Raw genomic sequence first — 23,030 nt, 5'->3', positions numbered from 1 at the left:
CTTCATTTTGTACTTCTTTGTAAAAAACATTTTCATTCTCCCTCTTCTTGAAAATTTGCTATGCAATGAAAGCCGGTTAGAAATCTTTATTAAAATATGCTTCCAGTTTAGCATTCTGCCTTATTATTATTTTTCATTTTCCTATATAAATATACACACACACACACACACACACACATACATTCTCTCTCTTTTCCTTTCACATACAGAGACATATAACACTTCCTATAGTTTGAAGATGTTTCCTTCAGTTTTATTTTTTATTCATTTCTTTTTTTGCATCTAGGGCTTTTAACTTCTTTATTCTTCTCCCTTATAAGGAATGTAGGTCAAATTGTACCCTAGCAAACATGCCTTCCTTTCCTACTCTACTCTCATCAACCAGTGGTGACCTCTTTACATGTTTGAACTCTGCCCAAATACCTGTACACAGATAATTAACTGAAACTTCCACTGCAGTGAAAAATTCTTACCAGACACCCATTAGAACATAAATCATACTGTCAAACACAGCAAGCCTTTTGTACCTGCACACAGAAGACTTAAGAATGATGTTTTATATCAATAAACGAGCTCACCATTTAATTTAATTTAATTTATTATTTTACTCGTTTTATTAATATTATCACATTGAAAGAGCAAAGTATTTGCAGAAGAGGAACTATGTTTTTGTATTAGTGTTTAATCATGCTCTTCCTTCCTGAGTTAACGAAATGAATATTGATAATATTCTAGTAACATACTAAAGTGGTGAGCTGGTAGAATGGTTAAGCATGCTGGGCAAAATGTTTTGCAGCTTTGCATCCAACTTCATACTCTGAGCTCAAATGCTATCAGAGTCAACTCTGCCTTTCATCCTTTTGTGGGGGTTGATAAAATTAAGTACCAGTTGAATATTGGGGTCGATATAATTGGTGTACCCCTTCCTCCGAAATTGCTGGCCTTGTGCCAAAATTTGAAACCAATATTCGAGCAATATACTAGGGTCAATTTAATTGGTTGTTTCCCCACCTAATATTTCCAACTGCATACTAATATTAAAAGTCAATATTATCTTGTTATACAATACTACGTAGCATTTAGTTTCACTCCCACCCCCACACCACTATCAGTGTTTTGGATTCAAGACATGCTGAGGTGACTGCCTTTCATCCTCTAATCATCATCATCATCGTCAGTTAATGTCCGTTTTCCATGCTGGTATGAGTTGGATGATTTGACATGGAGCTGTCTAGGCTCCAATTGTCTGTTGTGACATGGTTTCTATAGCTGGATGCCTTTCCTAACAACAACCATATCAGAGTGTGCTGGGTGCTTTTTACTGGCATGAATGCATTTACACAGCATTGGCATGAGTGCATTTTACATGGCACAGGTACCTGTAAAGGACAAACCTGTATGTATGGATGACAGAGTTTTTACTTAGCAGGATGTATGTTCCCACGTACAACAAACTGCCACAACTCCTGATCCCTTGTTATATTCTCAGTGAGGCCCAGCATTCAAAGATCTTTTCTCACCAGTTCGTCTCATGTCTTCCCAGGTCTATTCCTTCCACAGGTTCCTTTCACAATTAGTAGCAGGTGTGTCATGCAGTTCAACCACAGACTATTACTCCTCTACTCCTCCTTACAAACTTGTGAGAAATAGAGAGCAAGAGAAAGAAATATACTGAACAGGAGGAGCGATCCCAAAGCAATGGGTGTGAGCCCATCAAAGTGGGATGCAGGGGTTTTGCAGGCTAATCCCTCTGTAGAGCTTACAACAAGCTTGACATTGCTGGAGCCAGTAAGGAGAAAGCTATCAGGCAGCAGAGATTGCTTCAAGGTGGCTGTGGACAGGAGGTATGAGCCCTAGAAGGAGCAGTGTTACCTGTGGTAGTGCTAACAGGACAAAAACTGGCTGGATCACCTAGGTGAAGGTATCTGATGAAAGACCTTAAACACTTAATGACCTCCAGGAAACATCATTAACGATGGATCAAGGTGCATCACAGGATGATGTATGGAAAAACTTATGAACATTATTTAGTCTGTAAATAATTCTGTTTTTTTTTTTGCCGCCGCAGCCGCACACGTGTGTGTGTGTGTGTGTGTGTGTGTGTGTATTGTTGAGAGCATTGTTGTTTAGCCCCTGATCAGTCTTGACCAAGCAGACCTATCTGCTTGATCAAGCTTTATCTGTGACCATTCCATTTTTTCAGTCAAAGTATCTCTAGGAATACTTTATTCATTGTGTCCCTTCAGACAGGTTCTGCTAGAATAATCTGACTTCACCACACTACATGAGTATATTAAAATGGAGCATTTCAAAAGTGATGTGACTTTTTTTTTTGTTTTCATATAAGCAAATGTGTGTGTGTGTCATATGTACACACACACACTTGTCATTTATTTGAAGCAAATGGTTTAATCCACTGTTGTTTGAAGTTTCCCAATCATAGGACACTCAGAACTTCAATACACATAAAAACTCAAAATAGCAGGGGAGTGAATCATTCACCTTTGATTAAATTAATCCTTTCCACAATAGACACAAGGTCTGAAATTCTGAAAGATGGTGGGGTTAGTCAATTACATTGCCCCAGAGCTCAATTGGTACTTATTTCATCAACTTCAAAATGATGAATGTCAAAATTGCACTCAGTGAAATATGAATTCAGAATGCAAAGATATATGAAATGCTGCTTAGCATTTTGTCCAGCATGCTAACAATTTAGCCAGTCTGTTGCCTTCTTTGACTAAATTAATAGATTCTTCTGTATGTATGAAATAATTTTTCACTTGTTTGTACAGCCAAACCCATATGTGTTTGTGAGCAGATCAATGATAGAAATTTCAATTTAAGTTATTTCTTTCTTTTTTACATTTCATTAATCTTGTTTTTCTGTTTGAAATTTCAAATGACAATACTGTGATAATTTAAGGAAATTAAAATAGGAGTGAGGCAGGACTGAATGAAAAAAAAACACAGAATTGAAATTTAAACTTAAATTGTAATTCAAAACAAATTAAATCTGAATCAATAAAGAATTTTATTCTCATTATTTTCATTTAATTATAATTTTTCATTTGATTCAAATTGTTTTCAGTATTGAATTATGATTTAACTTAGATTTTCATTTCTGTCTTTAAATAGATTCTCTCCCACTCCTATTTTCATTTCATCAACTTGAATTCATATTTCAATTTCAGCTGTTCGGACTCACAATATTGGTTTGTAAACACCATCTTAGATCTATTAATTTGCAATTTTAAACATCTTTTTCTCTTGTGCTTTACCATTTTTAGAGCACTTCCTATCATTCACTCATATATACCATCATCATCATCATCATCATTTAACATCCATAGTCCATGCCAGCATGGGTGAGATATATATATATATATATATATATATATATATATATATATATATATATATATATATATATATATATATATATATACATACACACACACTTATATGTGTATATCTGAGTGAACAATAAATTGTGTATGTGTGTGTGTGTGTGTGTGTGTGTGTAATGTATTTGCAATATAGGCACAGACATGGCTGTGAGGTTAAGAAGTTTGCTTCCCAATCACAGGTTTCTGATTCAGTCCCATTGTGTGGCACCTTGGGCAAATGTCTTTTACTATAGTCCTGGGCCAACCGAAGCCTTGTGAAAGGATTTGATAGATAGAAACTGAAAGAAACATGTGTGTTTGTGTCTGTGTGAGTGTTTATGTATGTGTCTGTGTCTCCAGTTCTTGATATTGTATGACTGTTTTAAATGAATGTCGTTCATTTCTAATATTTTGCAAAAACATGTTTGGCCATGAGGAAATATATTACCTTACTGGGAAACAGGTGAGGTTTGGCAATAGGAAAGGTATCCAGTTGTAGAAAATCTGCCTTGATATATTATGTCTGACCCATACAAGCATGGAAAAGTGGATGAGATTATGATGATGATGATGATGTGGTGTTACTGAGAGATAATACTGATGTGATGGCAGTGTACTCCAATCAGTTGGATGGGGATTTTGGACGCTACCATGTTAGCTCACTGCATGTAGGCATAAACCAGAAGGTGATTGACCCATTAACATTTGAACTAGCCATATTTGGCTCAAGTATTCAACCTGTTCTATGTTCAAATCAGCCAAATTTGGCTTCTCATACTTATCCTTCAATATTGTTCTAAAAATAAAGTTACAGCATCAAAATCTTGAAGTTATGAGATAATGCAGGATTAATTTAAACCAGTGTGAATAGATAAGTTAAGCATGAAATTTGACAGTAATCTGAGTGCTAAAGGGTTAAATCAACCCCAGTACTTAACATATACTTGTTTTATTGACCAGAGAAGGATGAAAGGCAAAGTTGACCTTGGTTGAATTTGAACTCTGAATGTTGTGGTGCCAAAACAAATACTGTATAGCACTAACACTTCTGTCAATTTATCACCCTTTATAATTTCAAAACTTTGCCTTGTTATACAATGGTTTAAGGTTCTGTATGAGTGCATGGCACTTTAGCTAAATTGCTTTCTACTATTGTAGCCTTAAGGTGGCCAATAACTTATGAGTGGAATTTGATAAACAGAAAATGTGCTGAAGCCTGTTGTATATTTGTGTTAGTGTTCTTGTTTACACCAGTCTAAAATCCTGTGTTGTATATTTTGTGTCCATTTATGTAACTAAGTAGTTAGCTAAATAGCAATTGATAAATTAAATACCAGAATGAAATAGTTACAGAGGGGTGATATGACTGACAAATGACCAAACCCTGAAAAGGCAGTGTGTCAGCATGGCTACAGTCCAATAGTTCAGGGTGGGCAATTTATGAGATGGCTGCTGTATTCGAAGAATACAATTTGAAACACCACCACCAAACAAAACATGGTGAGTTTGGTAGAGAAATGTCTGAGGAAGAATGCAGGGAAAAATCTACAGAGTGTTTTACGAAGCTGAAGAAGCAACAAACCATATTTATTCCATGGTAGCATACAACCTCGCTAAAAACAACAAGCCATTTTCTGATGGTGAATTTGTTGAGCATTGCCTGGAAGATTGCGCAAGAGTCCTGTGCTCTGACGCAAGAAGCAAAATTCAAAACCATTTCATTATCAAGAAGATCTATGGTATGGCATATGGACAGAATTTGTGACAAACTAACAGAACAGCTGAACAGTGCGAGTTACTTATCTTTGTCTGTTGAATTGATGAAAATTTCATCATCACAGAGGAACTATTTAGTTTGGAACCAATGACAAATACACCCATTGAATGTGTAGTGGATTGTGTGGAGAAAAGTACCTTGTCATGGAATAGAATGGCAAGTATTATAAAAGATGGAGCCAGAGCATTTACTGGAAACAATATGGGTATGATTAAACTTTTAGTGAACAAGTTAAAAGCAGAACACTCAGATAGTGATATCTTGTCATTTCATTGTATTTTGCATCAGGAAAGCCACTGTAAAGCTGCACTGGACCTAAAGCATGTGGTGGATCCTGTAGTGAGAATGGTGAACACAACCAGAACAAGGGTGCTCTACCATCAACAATTTAAATCTCTGCTTGAGGATATGGAGGCAGATTATGGAGATGTGATTTACCACAACAGTGTTTGGTGGTTGAGCCTGGGCAAAATGCTAAAAAGGGTTTGGGAATGGGAATTACAGAATGAAATCCACCTCTTTTTGGACATGAAGGGGCTTTCATGTGATTTTGTGACCAAAATGGGATGTGAGGAGTGGAGAAATGAGGTAATGTTTGCAGCTGATATGTTTGAGAAATAAAATGAATTGAATATGACATTGCAGGGAAAGGGGTTGTTTGTACATCAAATGTTTAGGCATGTGAGATAATTCAAAACAAAACTAGGTCTATTTGCAAGGCAAGCAGGTGAGGGCAAGTTTTGTCATTTACCTTTATTATATTAAGAAAACAGAAAGTGACTGCAAGTGTTTCTTCCAAGATTAGGGATCACTTGCTGAGTTTGGAGGATGAGGTCACAAGATTTCAGGATTTTAAGAAAATTGAGCCTGATTTAAATATTTTTCTTATCCTTTCACTGCTGATATTGATACAGCACCTGAGGAGGTGCAGCTTGAACAATTGACATACAGTCAGATCACACACTGAAAGAAATGTTTTTAATTCTGTTACATTGATAGAATTTTACAAATGTCTATCAACTGACAAATTTCTATGTGTGAAGAAGTTTACTGGGAAAATGTTTTCTATTTTTGGATCCACATATGTTTGTGAGCAAAGTTTTTCTTGCATTAAAATCAACAAGAGTAAAAATAGATCCTCTGTGACTGACATAAACTTGGAGGTAGTGATGAAGATCTCAACAAGCAACTTCACTCTTGATTTCAAAAGAATTGTGAATAAGTGTGACAGGTTACATTTGTCTCATTAAATTACTTGTAGTGGCTGATGTGTAATTTGCACATAAATAAATTTAATGAAACCTTTTCTGAGTACCACTATTGTTTTAGTTTTATTTATTTATTATTATTATGTAATTTACACCTTGCATCAAATGAAATGTTATGTTAACAAATGAATATGATCAGTTATAGAAGGTGTGGCCCTCCGCTAACCCTCTCAAAGTGGCCCCTGAGCCAAAATAACTACCCACCTCTGCAATAGCTGAAACTAGTAAAAGAGACTAACAACACATATGCTACAGAGTCAATAGGGGTATAAATATTAAGTGGGGTGAGAACTGAGTTAATGATATATTCTTCATGTCATTACAAAATATTAAATTTTCCACAATTGGTTTACTATAAACGAAGATTTCTCATAAGTGTTGATTAGTGACTGCTGCTGATGACAATGATTAAGCTATAAGAGGATGGTTCCTGTGATTAATTCAGTATACAGTTTGATAATACTTATGCTTTAAAGCAAACTAATGGACCTTATAAACTATGCATGCATCATCTGACAGGAAGAAAGCTTAAGTGGATCTCAGCCTTCACTCATGTTTATAAGATAGATGTACTGCTGAAGTCTGTAGTAGCAGCACCAACAGTAACTGATGTACCATTTAATGATTCAATGATCACAGCATCTCTGTAGCAATGATATTTTTTAAAACACAGCTTACTCAGACTTGCAGATGAAATCTTCCCACTTATATTCTCCGCTATTACACACACACACAGAAACATTCACACACACAGAAATATTCACAATAGGATATACATAAACCTCTTTTGCAGTTAATTGATTATCTAGAAATAGCAGCCAAATATCCTTCAAATCAAACAATGCTGTCCGGTAAAAAGTGGAGACATTGAATAATATAGTGCCACACTATGTCATAGTTCTAACAACCACTTTTCCATACTGGCATTGACCTGACAGAATTCACTGAGATTTTCTACAACTTGGTGCCCTTCCTGTCACCAACCTGCACTGTTTCCAAGCAAAGTAATATTTCCTCATAGCTGGATGACATTGACTTTTGTTTACATCTATTGCACAAGGACACACACTCAGAGGAGCAGACATGCATTTGTGGCTAAAAAGATTGCTTCCCAACCATATGGTATAATGTCCAGTCCCACTGTGTGGCACCTTTGGTAAGTGTCCTCTACTATAGCTCTGTGATTGAATTTTTAGATAGAAACTGAGAGAAGTGTGTGTATGTTTGTATCTCCTTGTGTTGACATTGCGTGATTGTTGTAAATGAATGCTATTCATTTCCAATTTTCCATGAAAACATGTTTGGTTATGGGGAAATATCTGTTTGTTTGAAAAATAGTGAAGGTTGGCAGCAGGAAGAGCATTTGGTTGTAGAAAATTTGCCGCAGTAAACTACATCTAACCTATGTAATTATGGAAGAGTTATCATTAAAATGATCACATGCATGCATACATACATGAAATGAACACCTTTCAGTTTTCATCAAACAAATTTACCTACAAAGCATTGATTGGCCCGAGGTCAGTTACAGATCAGATCTAGAAAGAATGCTTGCACGAGAGTGGATGTTACTAACAGTACCCAAGGGCCAGATGATAGTACTAAGTTCACTTAACCAAGATACTGCACAGCAGAAGTGATCTTAGAACATATTGTTGTGCCTCTGCTCATAAAAGAATCAATCAGTAGTGGAGTATTAAAAGGAACTAACAAATTATAAAGTTTATTTTCCAGTCACACAGTTTCAGGTTCAGCACCAGGCTAGCCAAGGCCTTGTGAATAGATTTGGAAGGTGAAAGGTGTGTGTGTGTGTGTGTGTGTGTGTGTGTGTGTGTGTGCATGCGTGCGTGCATGTGTGCACCCTTGTTTTGGCATTGCGTGATAGTTTGCAAATGCTTGTTACTCTCATAGAAGACGTCATTCATTTCCAGTATTCTGTTACCTTCCAAGCAAGCTAAGTGTTGGTGACAGGAAGGGCATCTGACTATGGAAAATCTGCCTTGGCAAACTCCATCCAAGTCATGCAAGTATGGACAAACAGGTATTATAGTGGGGACGACAATGATGATGATGTTTTTAGCAATAGACAGGGAGTAACTAGTTCAATAAACAGAAATAGAAAGGTTGACAAAGACTTCAAACTTACACTGGTCATTGGCGTTGTCGGACTGACTTATATGCTTACAGTTTCTTATTGTTACTTCTTTAGAATTAGAAAAATGAGGAAAATTTGCAACTGCATTTTGGCAGTAGAAATTGATGGTCAGAGTAAAAAGTGAGGGATGTACAATTCTGTATGTACAGAATTCAAAATAAGCACAGACTTTAATTGTATTAATGTGATGAGTAGGCATTGTCAGAATACTTACAGCATAATAGAAAATACACTGAAGAGTCAACAAAAGAAACACTACTGCATTCACATTGAGCTATAACTATTTATTGTCTTTTACCTTTGTTTTTCATATCTGAAAAAGAATTCATTTGTTTCTGCTAAACTCAAGCTATGTGTCTCAACCCACCACTACCAAGACAACAACGTAAACAACAAGATTATGAAGTGAAATGAAAAGAAAACAATAAAATAAAAATGAAAAACTAACAGGGATATCATGCAAAACTGGTTTGAATTCAATAAATCAGCAATGCTAAAAACAGGAAAAGCAAAGTTGAAGCTAAATGACACATGTCCCTTCAAGCAACAGCACACATGCAACATGCATGCACATATACATGATGCTCATCACTAAACTAATTTAGATACTTAGTGGATTTTTTAAATTGTTTTTTTTTTATTAAAATCAAATTTACTCTTGAGCTCTAAGCTATTAAAACTGCAAAGAAAGAAAGAAAGAATGAAATTGAATATTCTTGTTTGAAAAATCTGTGAAATTAGGTTTTTCTTGTGGTTGTTTTGTGTTGTTGGTTTTCATTTGTTTCCTTGTTACTGTTTAGACCCCAAAGTCCACTCTGATCGAACAGGTGATTATCAGAGACATATCAGCAGTGATCATTCCATAATTATGTTTTCACACATAATGTTTCTAGGACTAACAGCAATCATTGTTACCAGTCTTTTCTTTAAGATAATAGGAAAAGATTTGAGGGAAATTTGATTGCTATTTCAAGCAAGTCAAGAGGCCCCTTAAGACCAATCCTCACCATCACAATGACAATTTACTTTCAATTACTGTTAAACATGCATGTGATTAAACTCTTTTTTGATCTCTTATCACATATTCAAAATAAAAATAAAAGTGAGAAGTGGGGAGCAAATTTAAGAAAAAACATCAAACATAAAATATAAATACACACACACACAAATAAGTAACGAGATAAGACATTGCATTCTCTTTCCACCTCCTTTCTGTTTGTTTTTCAATTTTCTTGTATGTGGAAACACATTTCATTTTAGTCTGAAAGCCACCCTCCTCACCAATAATATAAGATAATAGCAACTCCTGTTTATGGTTGTTCTACAGCAGCAATTTCCAAAGTAGTTAACACATCACATACAAAAGAAATGAAACTGTGCAAGGAGTTGAAAAATGGTTTGGAGGCCAGTCAACAGAGGGATTACTAAAATTCAAGGGGTTGAAAACATTTAAATTAAATGTTAGGTGTGGCCGTGTGGTCAGAAGTTTGCTTCAGCCACATGGTTCCAAGTTCAGTCCCACTGTATGGCACCTTGGGCAAGTGTCTTCTACTATAGCCTTGGGCTGACCAAAGCCTTGTGAATGAATTTGGTAGATAGAAAAAACAGAAACTCATTGCGCATGCATGCGTGTGTGTGTGTGTGTTTGTGCCTGTGTTTGTCCTTCACCATCGACTGACAACCAATCTTGATATGTTTACATCCCTGTAACGTAGTGGTTCGGCAAAAGAGACTAATAGAATACCAGGCTTAAGAAAACATAAGTACTGGTGTTGATTCATTTGACTAAAAATTCTTCAAGGTGGTGCCCCAGTATGGCTGCAGTCAAATGATTGAAACAAGTAAAAGATAAACGATAGTAACTTGTCACTGTTTATCTCTGTCGTCCAGGGTAGACCTTTTACTTAAACTTAGTTCTAAAAGGTAGCATGTGCACATCCATAGATTCCACTCAACCTCACAACTCACTTCTCTCACTGAACATTAAGCAACAAAGACTTTCAATTACTCTGGCTCACAGTCTCCTTACTCTACTCCATCATGACATGAAAAAAACTGTCAAAGCCCATTTCAGCATTCCCATGTCATACAAGCAAAGATTGAACAAAGAATATTTTCATAATTAAGCAACTCACCCATGTCATAAAGGCATGAAAGTAGGGGAGAAAATTTTCATAATTTCTTCCACTAAACTGAAGCATTACTATGCAATTTTCCAGAGAGAGTGACTGGGATGGGTTCAATGATGGTTCAGTAAGTCTATTATGGTTTGACAGATTAGAAATTTGGAGAAATTTTGATCAACAAGATTACTAATTGTACACAATGTTGCAATTTTTTTTTTATATTTGTTGGAATAGCCAGTATTCCTTTTCAGAAATCACTGTTATGCCTTTACCATAAGCCACTCAACTAGGAAATAGAAGCAGAACTGGTTGTCATCTAGTGAGACTGCAGTATGTGGGGTTTTACTTCATGCTTCTGAGAGGTGCAACACAATGGCTTTCAGAAGGTTTCAGTGTGGTCAATAGTTAAGAACGTCACAACCATTCTACAAATCCATCTGCAAATACTTACATGTAATTGGTATTACAGATAGCTGCTGCCCAAAATTGTGACATTGAAAATAATTAGGTCATTGAAAACAAAACTCTTTTTTAACCCTTCTAACATGGCTCAGCAGCTAGAGCGTCAGGCACACAATCATGAGATAGTGAATTTAACTCCCGGACTGGGCTGTGTGTTGTGTTCTTGAGCAAGACACTTTTTCGCATTGCTCCAGTTCACTCAGCTGTAGAAATGAGTTGTGACATCACTGGTGCCATGCTGTATCGGTTTTTACCTTTGAGAGGGGTGGCTGGTATGCATGGACGACTGCTGGTCTTTCATAAACAACCTTGCTCAGTCTTGTGCATTGGAAGGGAACTTTCTAGATGCAATCTCATGATCATTCATGACTGAGGGTGTCTCTCTAACATAATGAACTAAAAGAAACACAAGCTAAAATATAAATGATGAAATCCACCAAAGAGCTTTTGAGAAGCTGAATATCTACCCAAACTCATAAGGAATCTTTTACTTACTGTCTTTGAAAATACTCTTTTCTATATCCTAAGTGATGTTCACTTCAACGATTGTGAGAAGAATTGAGAATGACATTTAGCTGCTAGATTAAAGATATTCTGGCCATCATCATCACATCATTTTCTACATCTCGAATTATATTGGCCAACATGTACTATGTAAAATGAGGGAACTTCATTATTATTTGTAGCATATCAAGTGATTACATAGAGGTACTCTTGTTAGTTGCTAGATTGATTGAGCTGGACAACTTTGAAAACAGCTCACTCGATTCATAATTCAATTTTTCTGAATGCTGTAAGTTTGAAGAATCTTTATGAATAAAGCAACCAGTATCACATAATATATCTTGTCTTATTTGGTTACATTCCTTTCTGTTCTAAGTTCAAATCACTGACTTTCATCTTTCTGAGATCAAGGAAATAAGCACCAGTCAAGGGCTGAAGTCAATATAACCAACTATACACTTGAACCCCAGCATGGCTACATTCTAAAGACTAAATCCATTAAAAGAGAACAAACTATAACCCATGTATCTAAGTTCCTGACTTGTCAATGGAATTTAAAAAAAAAACAAAAACAAAAAACAAAACAAACAAAAAAATGAATAAAATAACTGGCAAATTTGGCATGTTATCACAACTAAGCAAACAATCCTGTCTCATCAACACTTATGCTGCCACTGATTATAACAATGGAAAAATCTATGTAGTCATTTGTCTAGCTAGAAATAGTGCCTATTAACTCCTTCAATCACACTTTATTTATCCTGCTTTGCAAGGGCTGCTTTTCTTTTTTTTTTTCCCATTATCTAAAAATTTTAAATTATTATTACAATTTTTTTTTGCATTGATGCCAACAAGATGTTGCTCTAATTAACACATTGTTACTCTGTCTGAAAGTGGAGGCTTCTCACTATTAGTCAGGTCCTGAAGGTTCTGTTTTCAGCTCTGAATGTCAATGATAAGAGGATGAATTTTGAACTCATTTGCAATGAGCTGGAACAGATATTGTAAGGTATCTTACAAGATGCTCTTTCAGCCAAGCCACTATCCTGAACTGGTTATTTTATTAACACCACCATCCACCCACTGAAGGACAAAAGATAAAGATGACCTTCGCAGGATTTGAACTCAGTGTGGATAGAACTGGAGCAAATATTGCAAAGCATTCTATCTGATACTCTAACAGTCAGTTATTCGTTTATTTTTTTATTTGCTTCAGTCATTTGACTGCAGCCATGCTGGAGCACTGTCTATAGTTGAACAAATTGACCACAGGACTTATTCTTTGTAAACCTAGTACTTATCCTATTGGTCTCTTTTGCTGAACTGCTAAGTTACAGGTACATAAACACACCAGCATCGGTTGTCAAGCGATGGGGGGGGGGGACAAACATGGACACATGCACACACATACATATGATGGGCTTCTTTCAGTTTCTATCTACCAAATCCACTCACAAGGCTTTGGTCGGCCCAAGGCTATAGTAGAAGACACTTGCCCAAGGTGCCATGCAGTGGGACTGAACCTGGAATCATGTGGTTGGTAAGCAAGTTACAAGCCACATGGTCATTTCTTGAAATCATACTATTTATTGACTTAGAAAAGAAGGGCACAATAAGAGAATGGATATCTAGACATTATGCCCGAAAAATAAATAGGATAGTGTGAAGTGGTTGGCATTTGGAGGGGCATCCAGCAGTAAAAACCATGCCAAAACTGACTAAACCTGTGCTGGTGCCATGTAAAAAAGCACTCAGTCCAGTCTATGGGGTGGTTGGTGTTAGGAAGGGCAGCTAGCCATAAAAACCAATCCACAACAGTCACAGTAGCCTGGTGTAGTCTTCTACCTGGCTGGTTCCTGCCAAATCATTCAACTCATGCCAGCCTGGAAGACAGATATTAAATGATGATCATGATGATGATGTGGCTGGAAACCCTTTCCTCATAGATTTGCTCAACAACAAATCATCCAACCAACCAACCAACCAACTATTCAACTAGTCAACCATCAATCCATCCACCCAGCCTACCAACCAGCCAACTATCCTTCCATTCAACCAACCAGCTTACCAACCAACCAACCAACCAACCAACCTCTTTCGTTTCTGATCATGATAGTTCTATTTATTACTCTACTTTTACCCTCCTTATCACATATTAATTATTTTATATTCTGCTTTTAATTACTTCCTTGCTCACTTTCTCTCTCACTCACACACACAAAACACCTTACAACAACAAAATGTTCTTATTTATATCCTTTGAAAACAGTTAGCACCCTGTTTTATCAATCATGCCAATCTTCCCTCTTCTCCTGTTCTTCAGAACAAATTTTATTAAAATTTGAAACCATTCTTCACAAGCACAAAGCAGTTAGGTTAACATCTCTATTGCCATACAACCAACTATATTTCCTGACAACACCACCCACCATTGGAATTTTATATATTCTGCCAAGCTTTTGAAACTGAAGGGATTGAAAGATTCTTCATATCATTCACATCTGAATGAAAATTTTAATAAATATCACTGTAATTCTTTCAGCAATGCCATGTATAGGGAGCTGTTATATTGTATGTCTGTATTTGTGTGCCTTGATACGTTTATGTGTTTATCATCATCATTGTTTAACATCCATCTTCCATGCTGGCACAAACTGGATGGCTTGACAAGAACCAACCGACTGGAGGATTGTATCCAGCTCCAATATCTGCTTAGTCATGGTTCCTATGGCTGGACGATCTTTCTAATGCCAACCATTTTACAGAGTGTACTAGGTGTCCTTTTTTCATGACACTGGCACAAAGTGAAGGTTGCCAAAGACAAAGAAAAAGAAGCTCCCTCCAGAGAGGGGCTTTATGCCAGGTGTGAACAGGTTAAAGTATGATAGATGGACAGGGACAGGTGTTTTGCTCTAGAAAAGATACATGGTTACCTCTCACTCTATATGTGTGTATGTGTATGTGTTTGCATCTATACACATACATCAACTTATATATAAGTTATTGAATATCCAATGGTTTTGACAAAGAATATGTCAGTTGTTTGATAAACTAAATCATTAAATTAGCATGTGGTTGAATATATCATAGACATGCAGAATCAATAAGACAATGTGCACCAAGGCTGGTCCTTTGAATTACAAGTGCGGTCAATTGGATATACTTCCAGGAAGTAAGGTATATACACACACATATATATAGAGCATTTTCTAATATTTTACCTACTTCACAGGTTTTTGCTTTCCTTGTTTTGAGATTTGATTTAAGAAGGAAAATCATGTATCACAGAAAAGTATGAAAAATACAAAGAAAAATGTGATGAAGGAACAGGCAATTCTATCCTACAACTATTTGGATCAAATGGCAGTATATACTTGCTGAAACAAAGGGACAAAAGTGTAACATGACTGCACAGTTAAGAAGTATACCCTATAATTAAGTAGTTTCTGGAGAAAGTACCTTCAGCTTTTGGTAGACCCAAGCCATGCAAATGAAATAGGGGAAATGGAAACTTTAAAGGGTTTTTGTTATGTTCTCCCATTGAGATCTATTTTGCCTTTCTGAATTTTTCCAAGATCAAGAAAAATAAGTATTGGGGTTAATGAAAATAACTATGCTCCAGCGTGGCAACTAACCAATGAGTGAAACCAGTAAAAGTACAAGGTGTGTAGTCATTACTTTTATCTATATACATGGTGAAAAAAGAAAAAAAGAAAAAGCTATACTTGGCAAGTTAATATAATTATAAATACATTGTCACTGAAGTCACTACAGGGAAATAATGTTGCTAGGTAAACCAACCAATAAACATGATAGATAGATAAACAGAGACCAACATTATCAACAAGAATATCAGGTGTAAAACAAAGCACTCCACCACCTCCGTTTAATAATATAGAAGATATTAGAAAATCAAAAGTGGACCTAGAGATATGCATTAACAAACAAACATTAAAGCTTGAAAATAGCTAGCAGCATCTAGAATTTCAACTACAACAAAATCATCCAAATAAAGCAGCTTTCAAAGTAAACAAGCGGTGGTGCTGTTGTTGTTATTTCTTCTTCTTCTTCTTCACTTTATTATATCTATCTGCTTCATTTCATTTATAATAACTCATTTACAACAGGATTAGCAAATAGAATAGCTACGTTAGCTAATTATTAAAAAGATTTTTCTTTATTTTATTATTTTCAATTTTTTTTTTTTGGTTGGTATTATCTGCCAAGTAGCTACAGTTTTGAAAGCATAATGTTATTCAAGCTATCTATAACATAATAATGATGATGATGATGTGGAGGGGGGGGGTTACGAAACAAGAACCACAGCAACAGCAACAGTTACACCAACCACAATAAATAATGTGCTAAGAAAGTTAGAATGTGAAAAATAATTGATTGAATGCTAAACTATAACTATCACTACCATCACCAGTTTAGAGCTAACAACTTGACTTGCTAAAAATAGCAACCAAATTCTTCTTTTACATACATTCTACTGTCATAAAAAAAAGGAGACATTGGACAGTGTAGTTCATTCCAGGGCACACTTATGTTTTTAAAAAAAAGGGGAAAAAGATGAGACAGTGAAAATTGTAGCAGGAATGCTTTTGATTATAGATCTGCTCAATCAAGGTCATCTTGGGGGCTAATAATTATTGGAGTTGATGCAATCAGCCTATGCTCTAGTATGGCCATAGAACAATGACTGAAACTAGTAAAAGTGTAAGGTGTATGGTGATTATTTCTGCTTGTCTATTTGGATGAAAAAAAAAAGAAAGAGGAAAAAACACTAATTTTTTTTTTTAACAAAACCAGACCAATTTAAAATGCATTTGACTTCTTCCTGCAACAGCTGTTTTTTCTTTTCTTTTTTCTTTTTCATTGTCTGGTCAAAAGGAAAAGGTGTACCTGTGATTATTTTCAAGGCATCTGAGACTGGTAGAGAGAGAAAGAAGGAACTGCCAAACTGGCCTGAATAGTTGCACCAGAGGATTCTGCTGGAGGTATCCAAAAACCAGATTGTGACATTAAACCAAGCTAAGAATTGAATCTGTCACCCAAGAAGGGCAGGGTTAGGGTGAGATTTGAACACATATTGCAAAGAGATGGAACAAAAACTGCAAAGCACCCTGGCAATTCTACTAATTCCTTTATTTATCGACCCTGGTAAAATGAAAAGGGAAGTTGATCTTAAGACTGGAGCTCTGAATGCAAGGAGCTAGAAATAAGTACCACATTTACATCCAATGCTCAAGCAACTCAGCCAGTTTGCTGCCATTTCCTCTTCCTATAGAAACATATTGCTATGTGTTGCCCACATTTATAACTGTTCTAAATTATTTTATGTTAATGATTTAATTGAAAGGGGAAGGATAGTGCTGCCCATAGCCTTATTAAGCTTCTCAATGTTGGCGGATGGGGGACAGCTGAATGCAGTTAATAGAGTTAACAATCAGTTTGAGCTCTTGGAGAATCATTTGTTGAAGGAAGAATATAGGTCGGAAAAGGGGTTCCAGAAGAATGCAGCTATAAGTAGATCAGTCCAATACACACATGTTCACATGTAAACACACACACACACACACACACACACACGCACATTGTATTTACAAGATTATGAATAAAGAGAAAATAGATAATTACACTAGTGTAAGAGATAAATAGAGTCAATTGATGCCATAAAATGAAAAATATGAAGAGCTTAAAAGAAAACATTGCAGGTGAGTGGTGTTAATCAAATTAAAGCTAATGGCAGAGAGAAAGATGTAATAAACTAGAGATTCAAATGGGTTTTCTTGAAGAGTTTCTATAGATCTGCAACCAGTTTGTGTAACTTAATTAACCAATGTTATCTTGTGATTTAGTATGGTATTTTTTACATGCAATGTATATAGCAACAACAGCAAACTGTGTGACTATATAATAATAAATGCTGTTTGCTGCCACAAACAAAACTCTTTATAATATAAACATATATATATAAGGCGGCGAGCTGGCAGAAACGTTAGCACGCCGAGTGAAATGCTTAGCGGTATTTCATCTGCCGCTACGTTCTGAGTTCAAATTCCGCCGAGGTCGACTTTGCCTTTCATCCTTTTGGGGTCGATTAAATAAGTACCAGTTATGCACTGGGGTCGGTATAATCGACTTAATCCGTTTGTCTGTCCTTGTTTGTCCCCTCTGTGTGTAACCCCTTGTGGGTAGTAAAGAAATAATACATACATATATATGCATACATATATATGCATACATATATACACACATATATACACATATATATGCATACATATATATACATACATATATACACACATATATACACATATATATACATACACACACATATATATATATACATACACACACACACATATATATACATACACACATACACATACACACACACACACATATATATATGCATATATATAGTAGTTGTATGCTGTCAACTTTATGTGACAGTCCCATGAAAGGAATAATACTACTGCTATTTAGCCCCAGGAAGCAGCACCGCTTCCTGTCGGCTTTGACACATTTGCTGTGTCCTTATGTTTACAAGGAGGAGAGAAGCACCTCCACTTAGCTAAGCCTGCATCCAGAGACATGTTTCTAAGTCTTTGCTCGTCATCAGTCTGGAGTAGCAATGGCCTGCTAGTTGGAGATGCCTGTCAAGCTCTCGTAAAGATATATTAATTCTAGTGAAACACATTCACTGATTTCAAAAATAGAAATAATAAATTTCAAAATCTCTCAGAGAGATCAATGCAGTAGTGATGCGATAAAGTAGTTGTATGCTGTCAACTTAATGTGACAGTCCCATGAAAGGAATAATACTACTGCATATATATATGTGTTGATATGACTTCTCTGATGTACTGGATTAGAGCTTTGAAGCCCTGCAAGTATCTTAAATAGGTTTGTGGAGATTTAATCTTAAGCTGAAAAATATTTAGTTGCATATGTGTGTGTGTGTGTGTGTGTGTGTGTGTGTGTGTGTTTACAAATACAACAAAAATACTTTATATTGTAATAGTGTTTATATATTGAAACCCTAAGATCAAGTGTGATTCACAAGTCTCTTTAGTATTCAACTGATATATAAAATTTTCAGTTTTCTATTTTACAACAAATTACTTTTCATATATATTTTAATACTATCTTTGCTATTTTGTTGAGGATATCTTTTGTTATATATAGCTTGTTTTATATGTTTTAGAAAAATTTTTTTAAAGGAAAGGAGCATATTCAGGGAGCACTACCCTAAAAATGACACAATGTAACATAATCCTGTTCAGTTAGCTGAGCATGCGCACTTCAACTACTCAGAGTCATCTGGGCAGCAAGTAAATATTAACAGCAGATCAAAAGTCAATCTATTCTGGAATTCCTGAGCCATGGTAGTCAATAGGGTCAGGTATAGGAATTATAATGAATGCAGTGGATGAAGGCTTTTGAGAAGAGATGGGAGATGTGAAAGATGGATGGGGGAAGTTGCAACATACTACATTAAGAAATTCAACTGAGCTCAACTGACCTACGTTGCTAACAGTTATATTAATGCAAAAAGGACTTTTGAAGAATTATTCTGTGTTATAAACCTTAAAATGTTGTATTGTTATAATACCCACTTCGGTATACAGTATACTTAGTAAAACCAGTAGAGACTCCCCTTTCAAGTCTTTATTAGGAAATGTCATTTTATTTAGCAATAATTTTTTTTTTATTCACCCCACCTCTCTCTTTTTCTTTTTGTACAATCTAATATTTTTTGAGCTTGGCATCCATTTTCAGGGACACACTATGTTTTCATTTGCTCTCACTTGTATGCCTAGCTTCAATCACCTGCAGTGGCATTGGTACTTGGAACATATCGTACAACCATTCCATTGGTTCTTCCAACTTCTTTGGTTTGTTTTCCAAGAATCTTTTTTTCAGTTGGTCCCTGTGTCTCTTTCATATGCTTTTTCTATTTTTTACCCAATACATCATTTTATCTATGCATTTGGTAATTACACCAAATGAGGGCATACATTCTCTGCTTTCCATTCTTGTATGCCCTCATATACAGTCATGGAGTGCCTTGGACTCTCTATCAGGATGCATAAACATCAGTTTGATAAGAATTGCCTAAAGATCAAGCAGTTACTTGAAGAAAACAGCCATACCTACAAAGTTCATAACCATACAACAGTTACCAAAGAGGTGAAATAACAAATGGCTTCAGAAATGATTCTCTTACCTTTGTGATGCTCCATCCTTGTGTGGTATACTTTCCCATTGGATTTGAAAGATAAACTTAGAATATAACAGTCATCAGAACTATCACGCAAGAGGAAAGAACCGTCTGGTTTGGTGTCCAACAGGGCCTTAGCTGCTTCATATGTCAAGGGGCCCCAATACCAGCCACACTGTACAGAAAGAAACAAAAATATAAAAAGTTAGAATGTCAGTTAAAGAAGAACAGAAATTGAGTAATATTGAACGAAAATGCAAAAAAAGGAAGTTCAAACACATTGTTTTAACATCAATTATTCCATGCTGGTAGATGCTGGCTGGGTCAGAAGGTGATCAGTTGACCAACTATCCTGAAATCCTGTAACAGTCAATGGGGTTGGTTGGGAAAGGAGGTAATGCATGCAGTGTCAATCTATACATGATTAATCTCTGGACGAGCTAATTGGTGAGCCTCTATAAGATTGTTTGACTAACTGAAAATAACAGTGAACTCTCTCAAATCACCCACTACTGGGTTAAACAACAACCACCACCACCAATTACTGGTATAGAAAATAGAGAATATAAACAGTACACAAATGATGATGATGATAGCACTATTGATGAGAATATCTAGGAGGACAATTAAAATTTTAACAAAACAAGGTCACATATCTACTACTAACTGTTAGCTGATTACAAATCTATGAGGAATTACCATTAAATGGTAAGGAGATGATTGTTGAATATGTATGAAACACAACCTAATTTTAATCTAATTTCATAGTATACATTCATTATTTAAAAAGAAAATCAAAAAAGTTTCACCTTTAATTTCAATATGATTTAGGCTCGAAAAGAGGAAAAGTTAATTAAGTTTTAGCATGCATTCATTATAAAGTAAAAGAGTGAGGTTAGCTGGAGGCTGTAGATTAATCCCTTTCTATGCTTCAGCATCATAAGAACATAAAGCAAATATGGAACTTGCTATGTTGGAAATGATTAAAAGACAAAATCTTTATAGCTACAGTTTATGCTATAGACTCAAATAAATGCAGATAATTATGTGTACATATTTATGTATGTAAATATATACACCTTTCCATTATACGTATATATAAAATTAAATACATATATGTATATGCATCTGTGTGTCTCATATATCCATTTACATATGTATAGAGCAGCCTATCTTTTCTCTTCCCACTACTTGTGCTGACTGCATCATCCTGATTATCCTGACACCCTTGAGGATGCACTGGACCACTCTTGTTCCTCTACCCAATACACTATAGCTCTCGTATTCCCTCCTCCTTGGTCCACATCCTTTTCTCTTGTGCTGGTGCCATATCAGAAGGTTGCCAAGTCATGCCACTTCTAGAGGTACACTCAGGTGCTAGTGCCATGAAAAATATGTCTTGTACATGCAGAAAAATGTTTGGCAGAAGAGTAGAGAAAGTGTAGGGCTGTAAAGTCTCTATGGTCCTCTCTTGCTGAGAATTATTTAATCTTTTTCAAGTTGATGTCATGAAAAAATGCAGTAAAGTAGTTGGCACTAGGAAGGGCATCAAACCAGAAAAAACAGAATGACTCATATGAGCATCAGTGTATGGGAAAAGTGGTTGGCAATAACATATGGCTCACTCATGCTAGTATGGAAAGTGAACATAAAATGATCATAGTGGTGATGTGAGATATTAAGGGTTATATGTAAACACTAATTCGAGATCAAAAATCTACTGATGTGACTTGAACAATGCTTTAATTGTTTGCTAGGTTACTACAAAAGTGATTATATCACTCTAAGTTTGTGTTTCATTGACTCTCAAATTTTAAATGAACATACTTGTTTCAAGTGTGTTCTTAACTACTTCATTGGTAATTTGTCATCCATTTAACACTTGACAGTGTTAGGCTGCTTCAGCTAATGTCTCATTTTACCTTGTATTTTAATGTTTTAGCGTTAAAACCATTTTATCAAGAAAAAAACATTAGATGGTGAGGAGTTGGTACCTTTTGCACGAGTTGTTTTAATCTTTTATCTGTTTCAGTCATTGGATAACGGCCATGCTGGGGCTCTGCCTTCTAGAGTTTAGTTGAACAAATTGATCTCAGTACCTACTTTTAAGTTTGGTACTTATTCTATCAGTCTCTTTTGCAAAACACTAAGTTACTGGAATGTAAATAAACCAACAATTACCAAGTGTGTGTTGGTGGGTGACGCACGCACAATGGGCAGTTTCTATTGACAAAATTTATTCACAAGACATTGGTCAGCCCTGGGCTATAGCAGAAGACATTTGCCCACGACTTCCGTATTTATTGGAAGACGAAAACTTCACCTAAGTACTATTCCAAGTTTCACATTTCCCATCTTCAGACAGGAGTGAAAACTAGTGGAAGAATAGTGAATATATATAGTTTTGCACAGGGAAAAAAAATGTAGGAAATTTTTTTCATAAGATGAGTAATAAAAACAAAAATGAAAAAAAAAAATTGAAAAAATTCCAAAAGGATATTCTGAAAAATGCTTTAATATAAAATCAACAAACATTTCAAAATATTTCTATTTTTATGTATCAGGACAAAGTAAAGTATTAAAATTTTCTACTTGGTTCTACATATATATACATTTAAAATGCAGAGATGCCTATAATAGGACATCTACTCGCTAGAAATAGCAGCAAAAGACTATATACCACAAAAATTAGGGATAACTTCGAAAGGAAATGAAAAATAAAAACTTTTACCAATCTATATTCTGTACCATGGTTTCAAGTCAATTTTAGTAAGATAAAGATTATATCTTACAAGGTCGGACTATCGTCAGCAGAAATGACCAGACAACATATGAAGCACGAGTCAAATAAGCAACATGGTTCGTGTTCCTATGTCTAATTTTTCATAATATACCGCGTATTTGCGGTTTACCTAATCGGCAGTTAATACAAAAATGCCGAAATTCCTTCAGAAAATCATCCAAAAAGAGTTTTATCATTATTAATAAATTATAGGGTAGCAAAAAAATTTTAGAAATTTTATTTGCCACCAGTGGTCTAGCGAGAGTAAAAAAAACAGTCAATAGACTATGTATTATTCATTTAAAATGCAGAGATGCCTATAATAGGACATCTA

General features: G+C 35.5%; 1 protein-coding gene across 1 annotated transcript in view; it reads right to left on the bottom strand.

Annotated features, from left to right (window-relative positions):
- Positions 1-23,030, bottom strand: part of LOC106877501 (uncharacterized) — a 289,778-nt gene that overhangs the window by 21,790 nt on the left and 244,958 nt on the right. The window contains exon 3 of the mRNA XM_052967242.1: positions 19,921-20,089. Coding sequence (XP_052823202.1) covers positions 19,921-20,089 — 169 coding nt within the window. The remainder of the gene's footprint in view (positions 1-19,920; positions 20,090-23,030) is intronic.

The sequence above is a fragment of the Octopus bimaculoides genome, chromosome 1, assembly GCF_001194135.2.
Source record: "Octopus bimaculoides isolate UCB-OBI-ISO-001 chromosome 1, ASM119413v2, whole genome shotgun sequence".
NCBI lineage: Eukaryota > Metazoa > Mollusca > Cephalopoda > Octopoda > Octopodidae > Octopus > Octopus bimaculoides.
The sequence above is the reverse complement of the archived record's forward strand: the minus strand, read 5'-3'. Positions and strand labels throughout refer to the sequence as shown.